General features: G+C 36.9%; 1 protein-coding gene across 1 annotated transcript in view; it reads right to left on the reverse strand.

The window, feature by feature from the left end:
- Window positions 1-219: 219 nt before the first annotated feature.
- The window catches only part of LOC121329593 (potassium voltage-gated channel subfamily H member 5-like), an 82,716-nt gene continuing 67,113 nt past the window's right edge, over window positions 220-15,822 (reverse strand). The window contains exons 10-11 of the mRNA XM_041275254.1: window positions 13,761-13,957; window positions 220-2,496 (exon numbers count right to left, since the gene is read on the reverse strand). Of these exons, the coding sequence (XP_041131188.1) occupies window positions 1,573-2,496; window positions 13,761-13,957 (1,121 nt within the window). The 3' untranslated portion in view covers window positions 220-1,572. The remainder of the gene's footprint in view (window positions 2,497-13,760; window positions 13,958-15,822) is intronic.

The raw sequence follows: 15,822 nt of genomic DNA on the forward strand, positions 1-15,822 counted from the left end.
ACTGAGTTAAGGTGCAAGAAACTGCAAAAACACGGCTCACGAAAAGGCCTAAGGCAATGCAAAGCTCTTCAAGAAAGTATATCCTTCTGAGATTGCCAATATTATATATATATATATATATTATAATATATATATATATATATATATATTATATATATATATAACTGTGTTCTTTCAAGTAGTAACCCCAATGGTCATCCAAGATTAGAAAATTCCACTGCTTCGTATTCTAGTTTTATTCTTTGAAGTAACAAACTTCAGTTATTATTCCTTTAGTGCAAATATAATATTTAATGTCTATTTGTCATGTACCCTTTGTGCATCATTCAATTAAAGTACTTTCCAAAACATACTTTCAAAATAAACTGCAGGTTATGTTCTACACTTTACACAGATCTGCTGAAGGTATCGAATGCTCGATTAGGCTTTTCCGACAAATGAAAAGCACATTACATTGCCATTCGCTTTTATAATACAAATATATACTTTGTGCTTCACCTTGTAGAACAAAATAACTCTCTCTAGAACCATATTTCATTACATCATAAAGATAATTTCTTCCTATTCTGCCTCCCTTCTACCTGACCCCAATAAGCAACCAGTGATTTCAGCACACCAAGCTGAAAACAGACACCTTTTCTAAAATATTTGTCCAGGTACAATGCACACACTGCCAGTATGCTTCGTGTGTACAAATACTCTATGTGTGTATTAATGTATTATCATAATTACTTTGGTTGGATTGGTAAAAAAAAATCTTAACTAAACCAGCTAAAATAGCATAGCTAGAAAAGTATAGTAAAAAAGCTAGACCGAAGCCAATATTGTGGGATACATCTGGGTTGCTTAAATATTCCCATTGAGGTTGCTGTTGCAAGCTTTTGTTAAAAAAAAGTTGGCTTAAAAGTGCAGAGCAGGTTTAACCTAATCCTGTTTGAACCAAGAACCACTGATCAAACAGCGCAGCCTCATTGTGATCTATCTTTATTTCCTCAGGAGGACCAAATGAGCCTAAACCCTTTGGGAGTCTTGCAAGGAAACAAAAAAATAATTTAGCTGTCGAAGAATCCTGGAGAAAAGAGGGAGTTCATGGGATAGTACATCATATTAGTCTTTAGTGCAAAATACCAATACAAAATATCATTAATGCAATATTAAAATGACACAACATGTGACATGCATTACCAATCTTTTCAAAATACTGAGCTGAGTGCATATGTACAGCGCTCAAGACAAGAACAATGATTTCAACATACCTGTCCCATTCTTTACCTAACCCTGCAGGGCAGTTTCATTTCTTCACTACTCTGAGGATAGAAAGGATTTTCATTCAGCCCGAGGTATTTGGGATTCAATACACACAGACTTTAATAAACATGTTATATCTAGACTCTAAATATAGTGTTAAACTATAAATTCTCCTTATCTGCATGCAGTCAACTGCATAATTTACAAGCATAATTTTTTTGGCAGGCCAGAATCCAGCTGGACATGCAAAAAATATTTACAGGACATTTCTTTTTTTTTAAAGAGTTCTCTCAATACAAGACAAAAATTAAATAAACTGCAAATTCAAAACTGTACTTCGTCCTTTTCGGAGTCAGGAGTTACGGGCCTCGAGACGGTGAAAATGTCCTGGCATTTTATTTTGGCTTTCGGGGTTGAAGTTTGTGGCACCTCTTTCTTTTCAGACAGCAGTTTTAAGATTTCGGCTACTTGTGTCTCTAGCATAGCCATTCTGTTGCTTAGCAACTGAATGTCTTCTTTTAGTTCTAGTTTGACTTCCTGTAAAGTGGTCTGCAAGGCCTGCTCGGGGATGGGGTAGAAAGGGTGCTTCACTTCTACCGGAAGGGGGCTGTGTTCAAAGGAACTGCGCGCCTCCCCAGCTTTATCTATCCGGAGGTCACTCTTGGTGATCCCACTGTCACATGAGTCTGTTTTCCTCAGGGGGTTCTTTTTCACCCCAACGTCCGACTCTTGGCTTTTTGAGTCCTCTGAAAGCAACTCCATGGATTCCGCTTTCGTTACATTGTTCCACTCCTCTTTTTTCTCCTCTCGAGACCCTTGGTTTTTCAGCCGGATCCAGCCCCTGTTATTGACAGCTTTCATTCTGATGGGGCTGTTGACCTTCAGACACTTTTGGTCGCTAACGCAGTTTGGCTTGAGCTCCATTATGTCCCGGTTGTTCTGCTTGCTCGGCTCACTGGTCTTCACGTATACCAGGGAGTTCTGAAGGGGGGTGATCTGGGAGACAGTCACTACGCTGGCCCCAGTGCTGGAGGCCCCGTTCTGCAAGGGGTGATTCTCCATGTGAAACTGGTTCTTCTCAGGGTCGTGGTGCGAGGAGCCCTGGTTCCGCATCTCCTTCTGCTGCTTGAACTTCTGGAAAAGCTTCCTGACCGGATGGTCCACTGGAATACTGAGGGTCACCTCGTTCTTTTGCCTCTGACGTTCTTCTTCCTCCTTTTTTACATCACTTATTTTCCTGAAAATTATCTGGGAGAAAAAAGAAACAATTAGTATACTGGAACAAAAGTATAGTAAACTACTGAATAATAACTGATAATAAACAGGGTGCACAGGATACGAAACAGACTAGTCTATCTATAAATCTAATGACTTAGCACAGGAAACACATAGAGAATACACCATGAACTGATAATCTGATTGGTTATCAGTTGTTATTTTAATACATTTTGTTACATAGCGCATATTGCTTGTTGATCAGATCACTTTATTCCATAATAACAGGATCTGTATAAACTCTAATAACGACTTTACATAGGCTCACATCTTACTCTCTTTAGACAATTAATTCTGTAATACTTTATTAGCTCTACCAAATAGCTTTCACAGGTCAGTTCCTCATTAATCTGTAATGCTGAGGTAATTCTATAGTGTGACCAATGGGGTAAGTGCTTATGTACAGTTGACACTGTGTCTGTCTTTTATGGAGGTTTTAAATAAGTATTTGAATAGATACAGTGTATGGTACATATTCCATGGAGGTTTGTTCGTTCAGCTATTTATAAGTTAGTTCTATTTTATATTCTGAAAATCTTTTTTTTTTAATTCCTTGTAATTATAGTTTTATGCCTCTGGTAAATCTCTGGAAACTACTTTACTCTCAATGGGATTTCCCCAATGTTAAATTAACACAATTAAATACATGAAAAGACACACCCACTTTGTTAAATGTGGCTGCAAAGGAATATTGTATGTTTATCCATTGTAATAAAATATAAAATATAAACACTATAAAGCTCTAGAGTGCCCTCACGATCCCCATGGTCCCCTCTCATTACTGAGGGAAATTATTTGTTTAATTATACCTCACCACTGTTAATTATTTAAGTTATGATATTTCACTGCAAGCACATTCTCAAGATGTGCTTATATATATATATTGGTGGTAAGGTTTTATATCATTTAACGTATCACTGCTTAACGAGAAGCTGCTATAATCTCGTCACCATGTAATATATTAAAACATTCCCCTTTCAAATTTAAAGACAGGTTAATATATGACATTCCAGAATCATTACCCCCCCATATAAATGTGTACATTGATCACTGTCCTATAAAGAACAATCTGTTTCATCCTTGAATAAATACTGGATAATAAATGAAGAAATAAATGTATGATGCCATAGCTTATCTTGAATCCCCTGCTTGAAATGTGCGCTCTACCACTTTGCTGTGTCAATCAAATAGTATAGATAAATGGAGTACACAGGTTTCAGAGGAAGTTAATGTCAGCAGTACCTTTACTGACAGATCAGAGGTAGATTCAGTACATCGGTACTAACAACTCCCCAAGTACAGACAACCCCCGAAAATCATCCGCAGAAACAACAGGTTCTTAGATTAAAGAGGTTCTTCACCTTCTACTAGGCATCGCACTATTTTTTATTTCAAATTGATGGTACTCAGCTAAACAAATTTTACAGCAACATCACCTTCTTCAACTTTTATATTATTTTTATCTTAAATATGTCACCTTTATAATAATTGACACTGTTTTCCAGCAGGATTCAGGGAAGAAAAAGCCAAGCATTCTTATTTAGGATAGGAGACCAGGACTCCTTATGGCTACAGACTGGTACTAATACTTATTTTTGTCAGGGCCCCCCTTCCCACTTTTGACAAAAAAAAAAACTGTTTACAGTCGGACCCCTGGGAGTCAATATGTTATAACAGTGGACCTGGAATATTTCTAAAAACAGTTCTTTATAGAAATATATATATATATATATATATGAGAAAGAAAGACCGCTTTTCATATTAAAGTTTGCACACAAAGGTATTCCACACACTTATGACTGTATTGTATCATCTGATGTATTGTTTCGGCCTCGCTTAGCTAGCTCACTTTGACAGTTTTATCCCTTTAAATTGTGATTTATCAAAGTCTTTGTGCGATGAAAGCGCTGGCAGTGTGGTTTGTAATGTTAGGGACCACATGCATTCCAAAAAGCATCACCGCCTAAAAGATCTATTTCATCTAGAAAAGATCTATTTTATAACTTATGATACAAAGAGATGACATCTATAAAGTGAGGACATTTAGGAGGAAAGCTACAACATGACCACCTGCAAATCAACCCACAATCCCTGTTTTTACTTGCTTCTTTTCTTTAAGCAGTGTCTGGTGAGGAAATGGTAAAGTATAATAATTATTTCATGAAGAAGTTAAAATGTGGTAATTTGCTGCAAGACTGCTCAGAAACATCTTCTTTTTGGACCCAACTCAATAATGCTGACAGGTGTCAAGCAATAGATATTGTATCGGTGGTCAATTTTTAATAACACTCTGCTACTGTGGGGGTCAGCAATTCAATATTCTTTCTGATATAAACAATGATGTCACTGGGTGGAAATGGCTTTTCCCTGGGATTTAAGTAAAAATGAGCACTTACAAAGACTCATGAGCCCAAGATTTATCTACCAAAGATGCAAGATGTGTGAAGTTCTAACCAAGTGGTTCTGCTACAGAAGACCAAGCCCAGCAGACTTTTGAAAGGAAAATATCTTCAAAACACAAGAATACATTTCCAAAATGAATGATGATTAGCTTCAAGGGAAACACAACCAAGCTACATCGGTATGAATACACCTACGTCATACATCTTAGAAATTTTACATATCAAAGACATCCATGTCAAAATAACAGCAAGCCCTGCTGGCCTGCAACCTAAACATCTCATTTTATTTGATCACTTTCGTACAGCTACAGTGCAGGCAGGACTAAACATAGATTTACAATGTGACGAATATGAAACCCAGTTCAGTACAGTCTATAAAGAGATTTAAAAGACATTGTTTTGACTGAATAGTAACTTTATAGTTTTATTTGAACATTTGCTTTTGCTCATCCCTGGACCCCTTAAGTCTTGTAACTCATGGGGACTAAAAAATATTTTGCAAAATATATAAATAAGGAAAATAAACTTAGTAAACTGAGCTTACAGAGCTGTTACGGGGATATTGCTGAGCTGTCTTTGCGGGTGAATTAGTAGATGTGTTACCACTTGCTACCTTTAATTTTCTTCAAAGCAGTGAAAAGATGAATTCAGCGATTATTGCAGCAGAGCAATGCAAGCTCAGCAGGTGGGTGTCCCCTGGCTGTCGTACTTAAAGGCTTCTCCCGTTTCACTCATAATTCCTTTGAGTTAACGTCATGCATCTTGGAGAGGCTATGTTGGAGTCAGGAATACTTAAATACCAGAACATTGGAAATGATTAATCTTTTATACAGCTTCCAAGTTTTTTTTACCTACAGCATTTTTTAAACAATCTCCACTAAGAATGTTACCCAAGCAAAGCTGCATAAGCCAAAAATCAGCCAGATTTGCCCTTTCTGTCTTGTTGTGTGACAATGGCAAGCACTTTAATGCTCTTGGCAACATTCTTCCTACAGTGTCCTTGCAAAGCCCATGGGAGTATAATAATATGTTTTCCCCAATGACAAATCGATCATCTCCGGCTGCAGAAATCATTTTGTGGTCTGCTCAGACTTCAGCAGCCTGAAGATTCTTAGGATAATCACTCTTACTAAGTTTTGCAATTTTCTCCAGCAATATCCCCACATCATCACACAAACTCTGCCTTGCTTTAAAGCGTCTAACACACAGTGACCTGAAATGTATTTTTTTTTTTTTTACTGAGGTGGCTGCACCTCATATTAAATCTACTGCATCCTGAGAAAAAGGTTCCAGGCATTTCTCAGAAGCATTTCTCTAAAGCACCTGGCGCTCTGAACTGAAGGGGACACAAGATCACGCAAAAAAAAAAAAAAAAAAAAAAAAAATCAGGCAGAGGTTGTAGGAATTAAGCTTCCCAGTTAAATCAAAATATTAAGAAAAACCTCTGTAGTACACCCTCTCCCTGATATTTAAACAGGAACTTTCCTATCAGTTGTGTAAACCAGCTGAGGGAGAGCCTGTAAGAATTGAAGAAGTAATTATTCATTTTTGTCAGATAAAGATTAATTGGTTGTTGTTTTTTTGCGCTCCTGTCAGAACAGTAATGTCTGGCTGGTTTGTTGTCAAGGCAGATAAAAGGTCAGAAGTGTCATACACTGCACTGTAGCCCCCTGGAAATCTTTGTTTTTGTTCACAAGACTACCATAGTGTACAAGCCATTCATGGTATGTTACTTTATTTGTATATCATGAGAAATATGTGTAATGTAAATGTGCCTACTTGCCCTAACCCTCCCAAAGTCTACAGAATATTTTGAACTTCATTTTTTCTCTTTTCTTTAAAGGTTATGCAGAAAGGTAAAAGCATGATTCAATTGTGCTACAGAAAAGTAAGAGCACTGGTAGATATGAAGCTGTCAGAACTCGAAGCTAGCTACCAAACACCCGCCTCAAATCAAGATCACAGGAACAGATCCCATTAATAAGAAGCAGAAAGATTAAAGATGAATATTACATGCATTATGTTCAAAATAATTTATTTTACAAAAAAGAAAAGTAAATGTAAAACACACACAAACTGCAGGCAGTGCATTTTTTGAGCTAAGGAATTGTCTGTCTAGGTGTCTTAAAAGATAAATATCCAGTGAACACTACTTATCTGCATTACTATAGTATGTTAGGACCAACTCAATGCAAAGCTGGAGGACTGCATATACCTGTAGTAATGAAATAAAGACCAAGGGCCATATTTTCAAAGCTTTTTCCTTCATTCTTAAATTAACTGAATTCACACAAAGGGGTAGGGTTCGGGTGTTATATAGTGAAAGTTACACTGATGACTGAGGAAGTAAGCAAGGTATCTTTGTATATGAGTATGAACATTGACAAACAAGAAATTAAAATTACAGTTCCCCAACTATTACAGTTCCCCAACTATAGGCATGATATAATATAATATTTATATATATATAATATCGATATAATATATATATATATATAGATATATATATATATATATATATATGACTTTCCGTAGGCACATTTAGTTAAAAGGTTGGCAGTGCTTTTGGGAGTGATTGTAAAAATATAAAGGTCATACATTTATAAATAAAACAATTGTACAAAATGTAAGATTTAGTCTATGTTTCCCATGTTCTCTGCCATTTGCTCTTACTTCATCTCTGATTAGATGGCTCAAGTCCACATAAACAATGCCAAATACCAACCCTATCATCAAGCTACAAAAGTAATTAACTCAACGAATGCAATCGATTACAAGTATTATCAATCCCAAAAGAAATGAAAGACATTCAAATTCGGTCGCACTGCTTGGCCAATGAAGACATTTTCTGGTCAATTGCCAAAGCCAACACATGTACATTAAAACATTAAGCAGCTGCCATGCTCAGTGTTTTTTTCATTTAAATATGGCCAATCAGCAACTTAACAAATTCCATGAGAAGCAAATTTTATATTTGACACTTAGGAGTCAATAATAGATAGCAAAGCTTAATAGCATTCATTGGCAGTCAACCATCCAATTTACTTTCCTCTTGACGAAGACCTTCAGTTCTGAATATTTGTCGACTTACAGATGTACAAACGTCTGAAAAAAAAAAACCTGCTCAATTTAGCTAAAAGCTACCGTCAGGATACTCTTCTATTACAAGACAGAAATTAAATCTGACCAGACTGGAAACTCATCTAAAGCAAATCTTATTCTGAACATGAAATATCCCTCTTTTTCTACAGTGGTTTTGTACACTAGTCAACTGTTTCTGAGATTTGTTTGATTTTACTACTCCTTCCAGTCATCTAATATCATCCTTGTTCAAGTGTTTAACAACTTCACCATTGCCGGCCTGCATCCTGCACACATTTTACATCTAGCATACAGTCATGCATCAAATGACTGATTACATTTTATTCAGAAAGCCCTAATTGTCCTAGACCAGTAAAACATAATATACAGTACTAACACTACAAGTACTCTAAATAGAGGAGGAAAGAAGAACAGAATTTTCCCTCAACATTTTCATAAATGCTAAACATCTGTTCAAGCAATACGTGGAGAACCTGGGGATTCATTATGGTTTAACAATGGCATGGTAATTCAGTCTCAATGCTTCAAATTTGATATTTATTATATTAACTTGTATATTTTTCACAGAATGCTTTCCTTTTCCCAGGAAACAGTTTTATTGAAGCTGGCACAGTGCCACCCTTGTTTTAGGAACTCTGAAACACCAAGTTCATTTGAAATTTTGATTTTATACCCAGTTGTAAAAGCAGCTGATGAAGTGACTCTGAGTCTGCTATGTACAGTAATACCTGTCATGTACAGCTCTATAGGCAAGGGGCTGATTTAGAAAAATGATATCAAACAAATTTATCAGTGTTCTTATCCCCGGGTCGCTGCCTGTCATAGCCTTTTAAAATGCAACATTGTCTCTCTGTGCAGGAGCTTCCCACAGGATGACTAAACTGGAATCTAAAAAAATAAAAATAAATAGGTCACCCCGTGTATGTGATACTCGCTCCATTATTTAGCAGGAAGAAATGAAAAAAAAGTGTTTGCTGCTTCACTGATCTCTCCCTCATTTCTCCAGAACAGCTAAGCATTTAATGCTCTGAGTTATTACTCATTCCTTTGCCTCCAGGGTGCTTACTTTTCTTTCAGGATGGGCCTGCAAGTTTATTCTCTGCTGTTAAGGTGACCGACACTTGGCAGGAACCTTACAGAGTGGTTACATTAACGAGTCTCTCGCAGTGGGGACTCAGTCCGTGTTTGCAAAATCACCCCTGTATCCACTTGCTGTGTCAGTAACCATCAATCACCTGAGTGCTCTACCTCTTTCTTATGGGACTGTCTATAGTGAAGAATCACCACGTTTCAACATGTGAAATGTTTTGCCCAGAGCCAGTGACACAGTATAAAAAGAAACAGTGACAGTTCCTCCTATTTAATTACATCGGATTCTACAGTCGTCACGAACCTGTCCTTTTTTTTCAGAGAAGTTATCTTATTGATACACTGCCCCATGCAAAAGAGAAAAAAACAAAACAAAACAGGGAAAGTTAATATAAGTTAAATACTTGGATCTCTACTGCAGAAAATATAGGTAACTTTTTTGCTATGTAAAGCTTTAAAGCCCCTCCATATGTTGGGGCTACCTATACACCCTAAAATTACTGTAGGTGGTATGTGGGCTGACTCTAAACACTCTCTCAAGTTTAAGATTTATTGACACCATTTCCATTTCTGCTGTTTTCTCCATTCAGAAAAGCAGTTTTTCTCTTCTGAAAAGCACAATACATCCATAGTATTATCTTTAATTGAAGGTTTACAACAACCAAGGTAGTAAAAACACCGTTATCGCTAAAGGAAAACCCTTCAATAGACCAAATAGATATTCCATTCCCATGTTTAAAGAGTGATTTGTTGCAAATGTAGGTTAGAATGCGGTCTGTACAATGTGATTTAGGAAAAGGGTTCTTAAAAACTGTTAATGCAAGAGTCATGTGTAAATAATACACTATTGGCTTTATTCTCAAAGCTTTCCATGCAGTGGGCATAGTCCTTCTATTTGAGGTTTCCGCTTGGAAACCCTAATCCACACAGTCCGCAAGAGCCCTGCTGTTAGTCTGGAGAGCTGCCTTTCACTGCTGTGAATCACTCGGAATAATCTGAAGCAATTCTGCCATGCAAAGCCTTAGGGAGTTCACCAAGCTGGGTGCATGTTTTTATTTACAACTATTTTAAAATCTGAAATCCAAGCTTAACTATTTGTCATCAAGCAAGTTGTTGATTTGATTACTTAAAGGGAAACCATTATAAAGGATTAATACAGAGTAACACAGGACTCTGGCCTCAGATATCTGTAGTTTTAAATGTAAGCTCTTAAAATATCTGACAAAGTTGCTGGATTGCTGGGCTTGCTTATTAATACACTGAGCATGTGTTGCATTTCAAAGGGAAACAGGCCAGTCAAATTGCTCATTTTCAGCAGGATGCTTTGTTTGATATCCATGAGTTACTCTAACGTGGTTTATGAATCAAAGTATGACTACTTATTCGTGACAACCGTTTGTCATACCTAGTTATTCCTGGTTTACCCAGAAGCTATTTTTTAAAAAGTACAAGCACATTCTTATTGAACCAGAAACCTATATTGAACTATTCTAATTAATTTATGCAAAGTTAGTAACAGTATTTTTGTTTTCCAATGTGCTTGATTCTAATGTAATTCTTATTGCTAGTTAATGCATCTACTACTTGTAGTTGCAGCTTTTGTCATTCAACATACACTGTAATTATACACAGGGGTATTAATTGAATGTACAGACATGACCCTTAAGCTTCTTTTCTATCTATGAGGACAAACACAGTATAGAATCCTGAATTCTCTGCTAAATTCCCAGAAGGCATATTTTAGGTATATGCCCAGGCAATCAGGAAGAGTGGAAAGAGATCAGCTTTACTTCAGCGAGGAAAGAGATGACTTACGGGTCAGGCTGCTGCACTAGGAGCTAAAAATCTGAAAATTGAGACATTAGCTCTGCCTCATAGAACACATCAGCAAGTAATTCTGAAAACGGGTGAGAATGCAGACTCGATATTTCTGAAAAGAACACACGAAATGCTGGACACATTTTTAATGCGTCTCCTTATCATTGATGGTGTTGTAAGAAAACTTGTTAACGCTGATGCTTGCATGGGATGCATGTGCGTTTGTAGGCATATTTCATAAGTGAAATGTTCTCTACAGCATGAATATCTTTCTTTGATAACAGTTCTGTAGAACAGTAACATACTTCTCTGCAAAGTACCATCTTTAAGTACTCTTTATTTGAACATAATTGTTAGAGGGTTTATAATGAAGGTTGAATATGCTAATACTATATGATATGGATGAGCTTTACATTACTATAGAAAAGTGGTCTTGAAATTTGTCAACCTTTGAATACATTATGGGCTTAGAATAATATATAATACTGAAGTATATTATAACTCGTGGCTCTGACCTATTCGAGTGTAACCGATACTGTTTTTTCGCTGGCTTATTTTAATCAAAGGTGACTTTTCAAAGCAAATAAATAATGGAAGTTTGAAGACAGCAGATAATGACCCAGGCCCTTGACCTCCAAATGCAGGCTTTCTAGACACTACAACTTTCACAACAGGCTCCTGACAAGTTCTCCACATAAAGTCAGCATTAAATGCTACGCTTTAACTTTTGGGTGTACTAGAAATAATATTTTAATTATTTTTAAGAATTTTGAAATGAATGGCAGATTATTTTTAATATTTTTTTTCAGTTGAATGTTCCTAACAACATGATCATATTTTACCCCCTTTAAACTGCTCTGTTCTCCAGAGCTACCAATAAAAGATTTTCTGCATGAGATACAGCAATTGGAACAGTTGTGACAATCCCCCAAAATTCTCATAAACTTTGGTCCTGTTATATATCGATGTTATATATTTCACTCAATAAATAATTCATTTTAATCTGAACTTGGATGGATTCCCTACCATGACTCTTTATATATAGTTCATGGTTTCTGAAGAGGAGAGGACCATGCCCTGCAGGAACTATTGACACTGAGAGGAAATAAAGTAGCCTGGCAAAAGCCTTAGTTGCCACCATGGATGCTTTCAACATTGAATTACTCAGAACTGTAAACAGTAAGTGTTCAGCTGCAAATCACCCTCAATGAAGCATACTTTGCTCATGCAGTTTTTATGGCTGCATGGTAACACAGTAGAGGCCAGGTACGAACCAGCAACCTCACACCCTGCAAGGATCTCTAGAAACTGAAAGCCACAGTGGTCTTCACCATTGTTCAAAACAGCCAGGCACACTCATTAATTAATTAGTCATTTAGCAGACGCTTTTATCCAAAGTGACTTACAGAGACTAGGGGGTGAACTATGCATCACCATGCTGCTGCAGAGTCACTTACAATAGGTCCTCGGTTTTAAGTCTCATCTGAAGGACGGAGCACTAGGAGGTTAAGTGACTTGCTCAGGGTCACACACAGTGAGTCTGGTAACAAGCCCCTTTCTGTAACCACTAGACCACTAAGTCTCCACCAAGATCACAAAAGGCTTTCAGAATCAGGATCCTATAATGAAGGTTGAAGACAACCGTACTCTGAAATGGTTTATATTCTATAGAGAAGTAGTCACCAAACTGTTTCGGGGTGCAATGATATGCTGTAGTTGAAATGCCCACGTTACACTGATGCATTTGACCTGAGGTAGGCCACGGTTTTGCTCCAAATTTTCCAGCAGTTGAATAAAACGTGGGCATAACAAATTGTGAGAGTCCAGTTAATCACTGATTTAACTTGTCAGCACAGAGCGCAGAAAGAGGCTGTGATAAAATGCAATTAACACTTTAATAATTTAAAGTTCTCATTATACCCAAAGCTAGCAGGATCAATAAAGTTATTTCAATATTTTTTGCTTTTCTTATCTCCACAATTTTTGAAGAGAAAACAGAAGAGGCAGGACATTCATTTAGAGTTATAAAACATAAAATTATACTGCAAAAATCTGCCATAACAGTAGTACAGTATTTCATGTTAGATTTAATGAAATGTCAAATTTTTTCAAGTTTTTGTCAGTTAAGTATATGGAAAACTACAAAGCGGTGTGTAATTCAATATGTTAATGTAATTATTCAGCAGGTTTAACTCGACTTGATGAAGCAAAATGAGTTAATTCTATAGAGGGGAAAACTTTGGGCCATAGATGTAGGTCTGTGAAACCAGCCAAAAATATGCAGTGTGAAAACTAACCCTAAAGAAGAAGAGCTCAAGAGTCTATCTTTAATTTTTATGACATCATTCTTAACTGATGTACCTTTAATTTCATTTTCTCCAGGTTTTTTTAACAGTGCAATCCCCATGGGAATAGTTTACACTCAGATGGTTTCTTCTTAGTTCCTCAGATGAACTAAACACATCTGTGCTATATTCTGTTACACATCATATTGGGCTCTCAATACAAAAATATGTGTGGCAGAACAAAAAAAAAAATACTTTTTTACTTTTGTCTTTTATGGACGTCTGTCAAAATGACTCATTTATGGTATAGTCATCACAGAAGTATACATCTGTTTTTCTGGCAGGTGCATACACTGCTGCCAGCAATACTTTTTAAAAATGAGAAAATATTTACTCGAAGATACTGGAAATGCTTAAAGTAATGGAGCATCAGAACTCAAACTAAGCCTCATACAAACCCATAGTAAGAGTTAATGAAATAAAGCCTTCGATCACAATACAGCACTGCAGTGTGTGTGCCAAGGGAACTGTCTAAACTCACCCTCTTCCGCAAGCTGCAGGTGAGAATGAGGTTGCGTGAGAAGGAGTTGGCGAAGGCAGTGTAGAACTCCAGCACTTTGAGCAAGGCATCCCGCTTGATAATGTGCAGGTCGCAGTAAGTCAGCGCCCTCACGTTGGCACAGGCGTGAGCTAAAGTCGTTTCTTTCCAGAACACATCCCCAAATACGTCCCCCTTACCTGCAAGTGAAAATAATCAGAAGGAAAATGTTAACTGGGCAATGGGCCTCGTTTTACATTTGCAATAGGCCGTGCCAGACTTTTTTTTAAAGCAAGTACAAAGCCAAACTTTCCGAGAATAACAAAAACAACTTCCAGTCAATTTGCCTTTGTGCTTCCTGACAAAGGTTTGATCAGCTTCACTCTAACATACAGTGCACATTTGGTTGACACATGACAGGTACTGCACGGTTACCTGCTAAGCCCTGCAAATCACTATTACACTTTTTTTTTTTTAAATCTGAGGACAGGATTTTTTTAATGTGCAGCAGTTATTTAAGTCTTGCTGGATCTTGTTCAAAGCTATTAAATTCAAAGCCATAACTGCTAGATCTGCTTCACGTCAGCATTCTCCAGAAATTACAAATCATTTTTGGGCACAACAGATGAAGACATGGTCAGATTATTACTGTCAGGATAACAACATTAATTTGGTAATGCAGAACTAATGTAATTATATTTAATTTGGCTGGTGTGGGCACAGACTGGCAAAGGATGATGCCCACAAAAGACCAGTCAAAATAGGCATTGTGGGTGGCAGTAGTAATCTGCTGAAAACAAAACAAATTTGGTAACACTTTATATTGTGTCTCTAATTACTATGTATTTACATAGCAAATACATGTGCACTTACACATAATTACCACGTTATTATGCATACTTAACAGGTTCCAACTGGCTCTAGAGCAGATTGCTTTTGTTACAACCAGATAGGGCATACTTCCTTGAATTTTGGTTTCTAGTTTTGAAAAAAATCCTTTTTATCATGGAGTAAAAAACAAAACTTGAAAATATTGCATCACATATTTTAAAATCCACTTTGGTTTTTAGTGTACAGCACAATAGGGCTCGGGTTTATCTTGGTGAAGTAAGAATGATAACATTGATTAACAACGTTGGGCTTCTACTGTACCTCAAGTCTAAAGTCTGATTAGAATGTAGAAATCTTGTTTGATTAGTCTTAGCGAAACCAGCTGCTAATTTCCTTAGCAATCTGGGCTAATCAATCCATGTATATGAGGGTATAATATTTTTATTAGCGTCCTCATTCAACGTATGGCGAGCACAATATGCCTTGAATTTGAAGTCATAGTTGCTAAACCAATACAGATACAACCTAAACTATAATGACAGTGATTTCTCATAATACACATACAACTATCTCAACTATAATAAACTGTACAAACCATAAAAGTATATCTCTACAAGAGTGCACCTTCACACATCCAGTGTGTCCCTGTGCTCCGTACCGTACTACCTTTGACACAGGGATATATCAGCACATTTAGGTTTCATAATTCCACTACTGTAGCACTTTTGCTCTGTTTAAAAATGAGCAGTTGGCTGGTGCTGGCTCCCTAAAGTGTCTGTTTATCACAATGTGGATCATGCTTGAAAAATCAAAAGCAAGTGGATACGAAGGTGCTGGGATCAATGAGATCAATGCCTACTGCAGCTGTCATTCCCCCATGGCTCCAGGCTTGTGTCACTTATTTCTAATCTATCTTATAGCCCTGGCAGTTTACCACAGCTCTTTCTATATGGTAATTGATCAATTAATATTTCAGGGATGCAATGAAAAACGTTGCATGCACTAATTCTGTTTTTAAAATAATATACAGGAAATAAAGCACAAATGTATACCACGATTAAAACATCTCTTTTTTTATAATGTAGAAAGTGAGGTATAATGCACACCCCCTATATCTCCAATAGGCCCAGGGCACAGCTAGTCTGGTTGTCTTACTGATCCTAAATCAGAACACAATACATTGCAGTGCAGGGATGTTCAGGTCAGGATTGAGATGTTATCACAGAGCTCTGGA

This window comes from Polyodon spathula, chromosome 17 (genome assembly GCF_017654505.1).
Source record: "Polyodon spathula isolate WHYD16114869_AA chromosome 17, ASM1765450v1, whole genome shotgun sequence".
Classification (NCBI taxonomy): Eukaryota; Metazoa; Chordata; class Actinopteri; order Acipenseriformes; family Polyodontidae; genus Polyodon; species Polyodon spathula.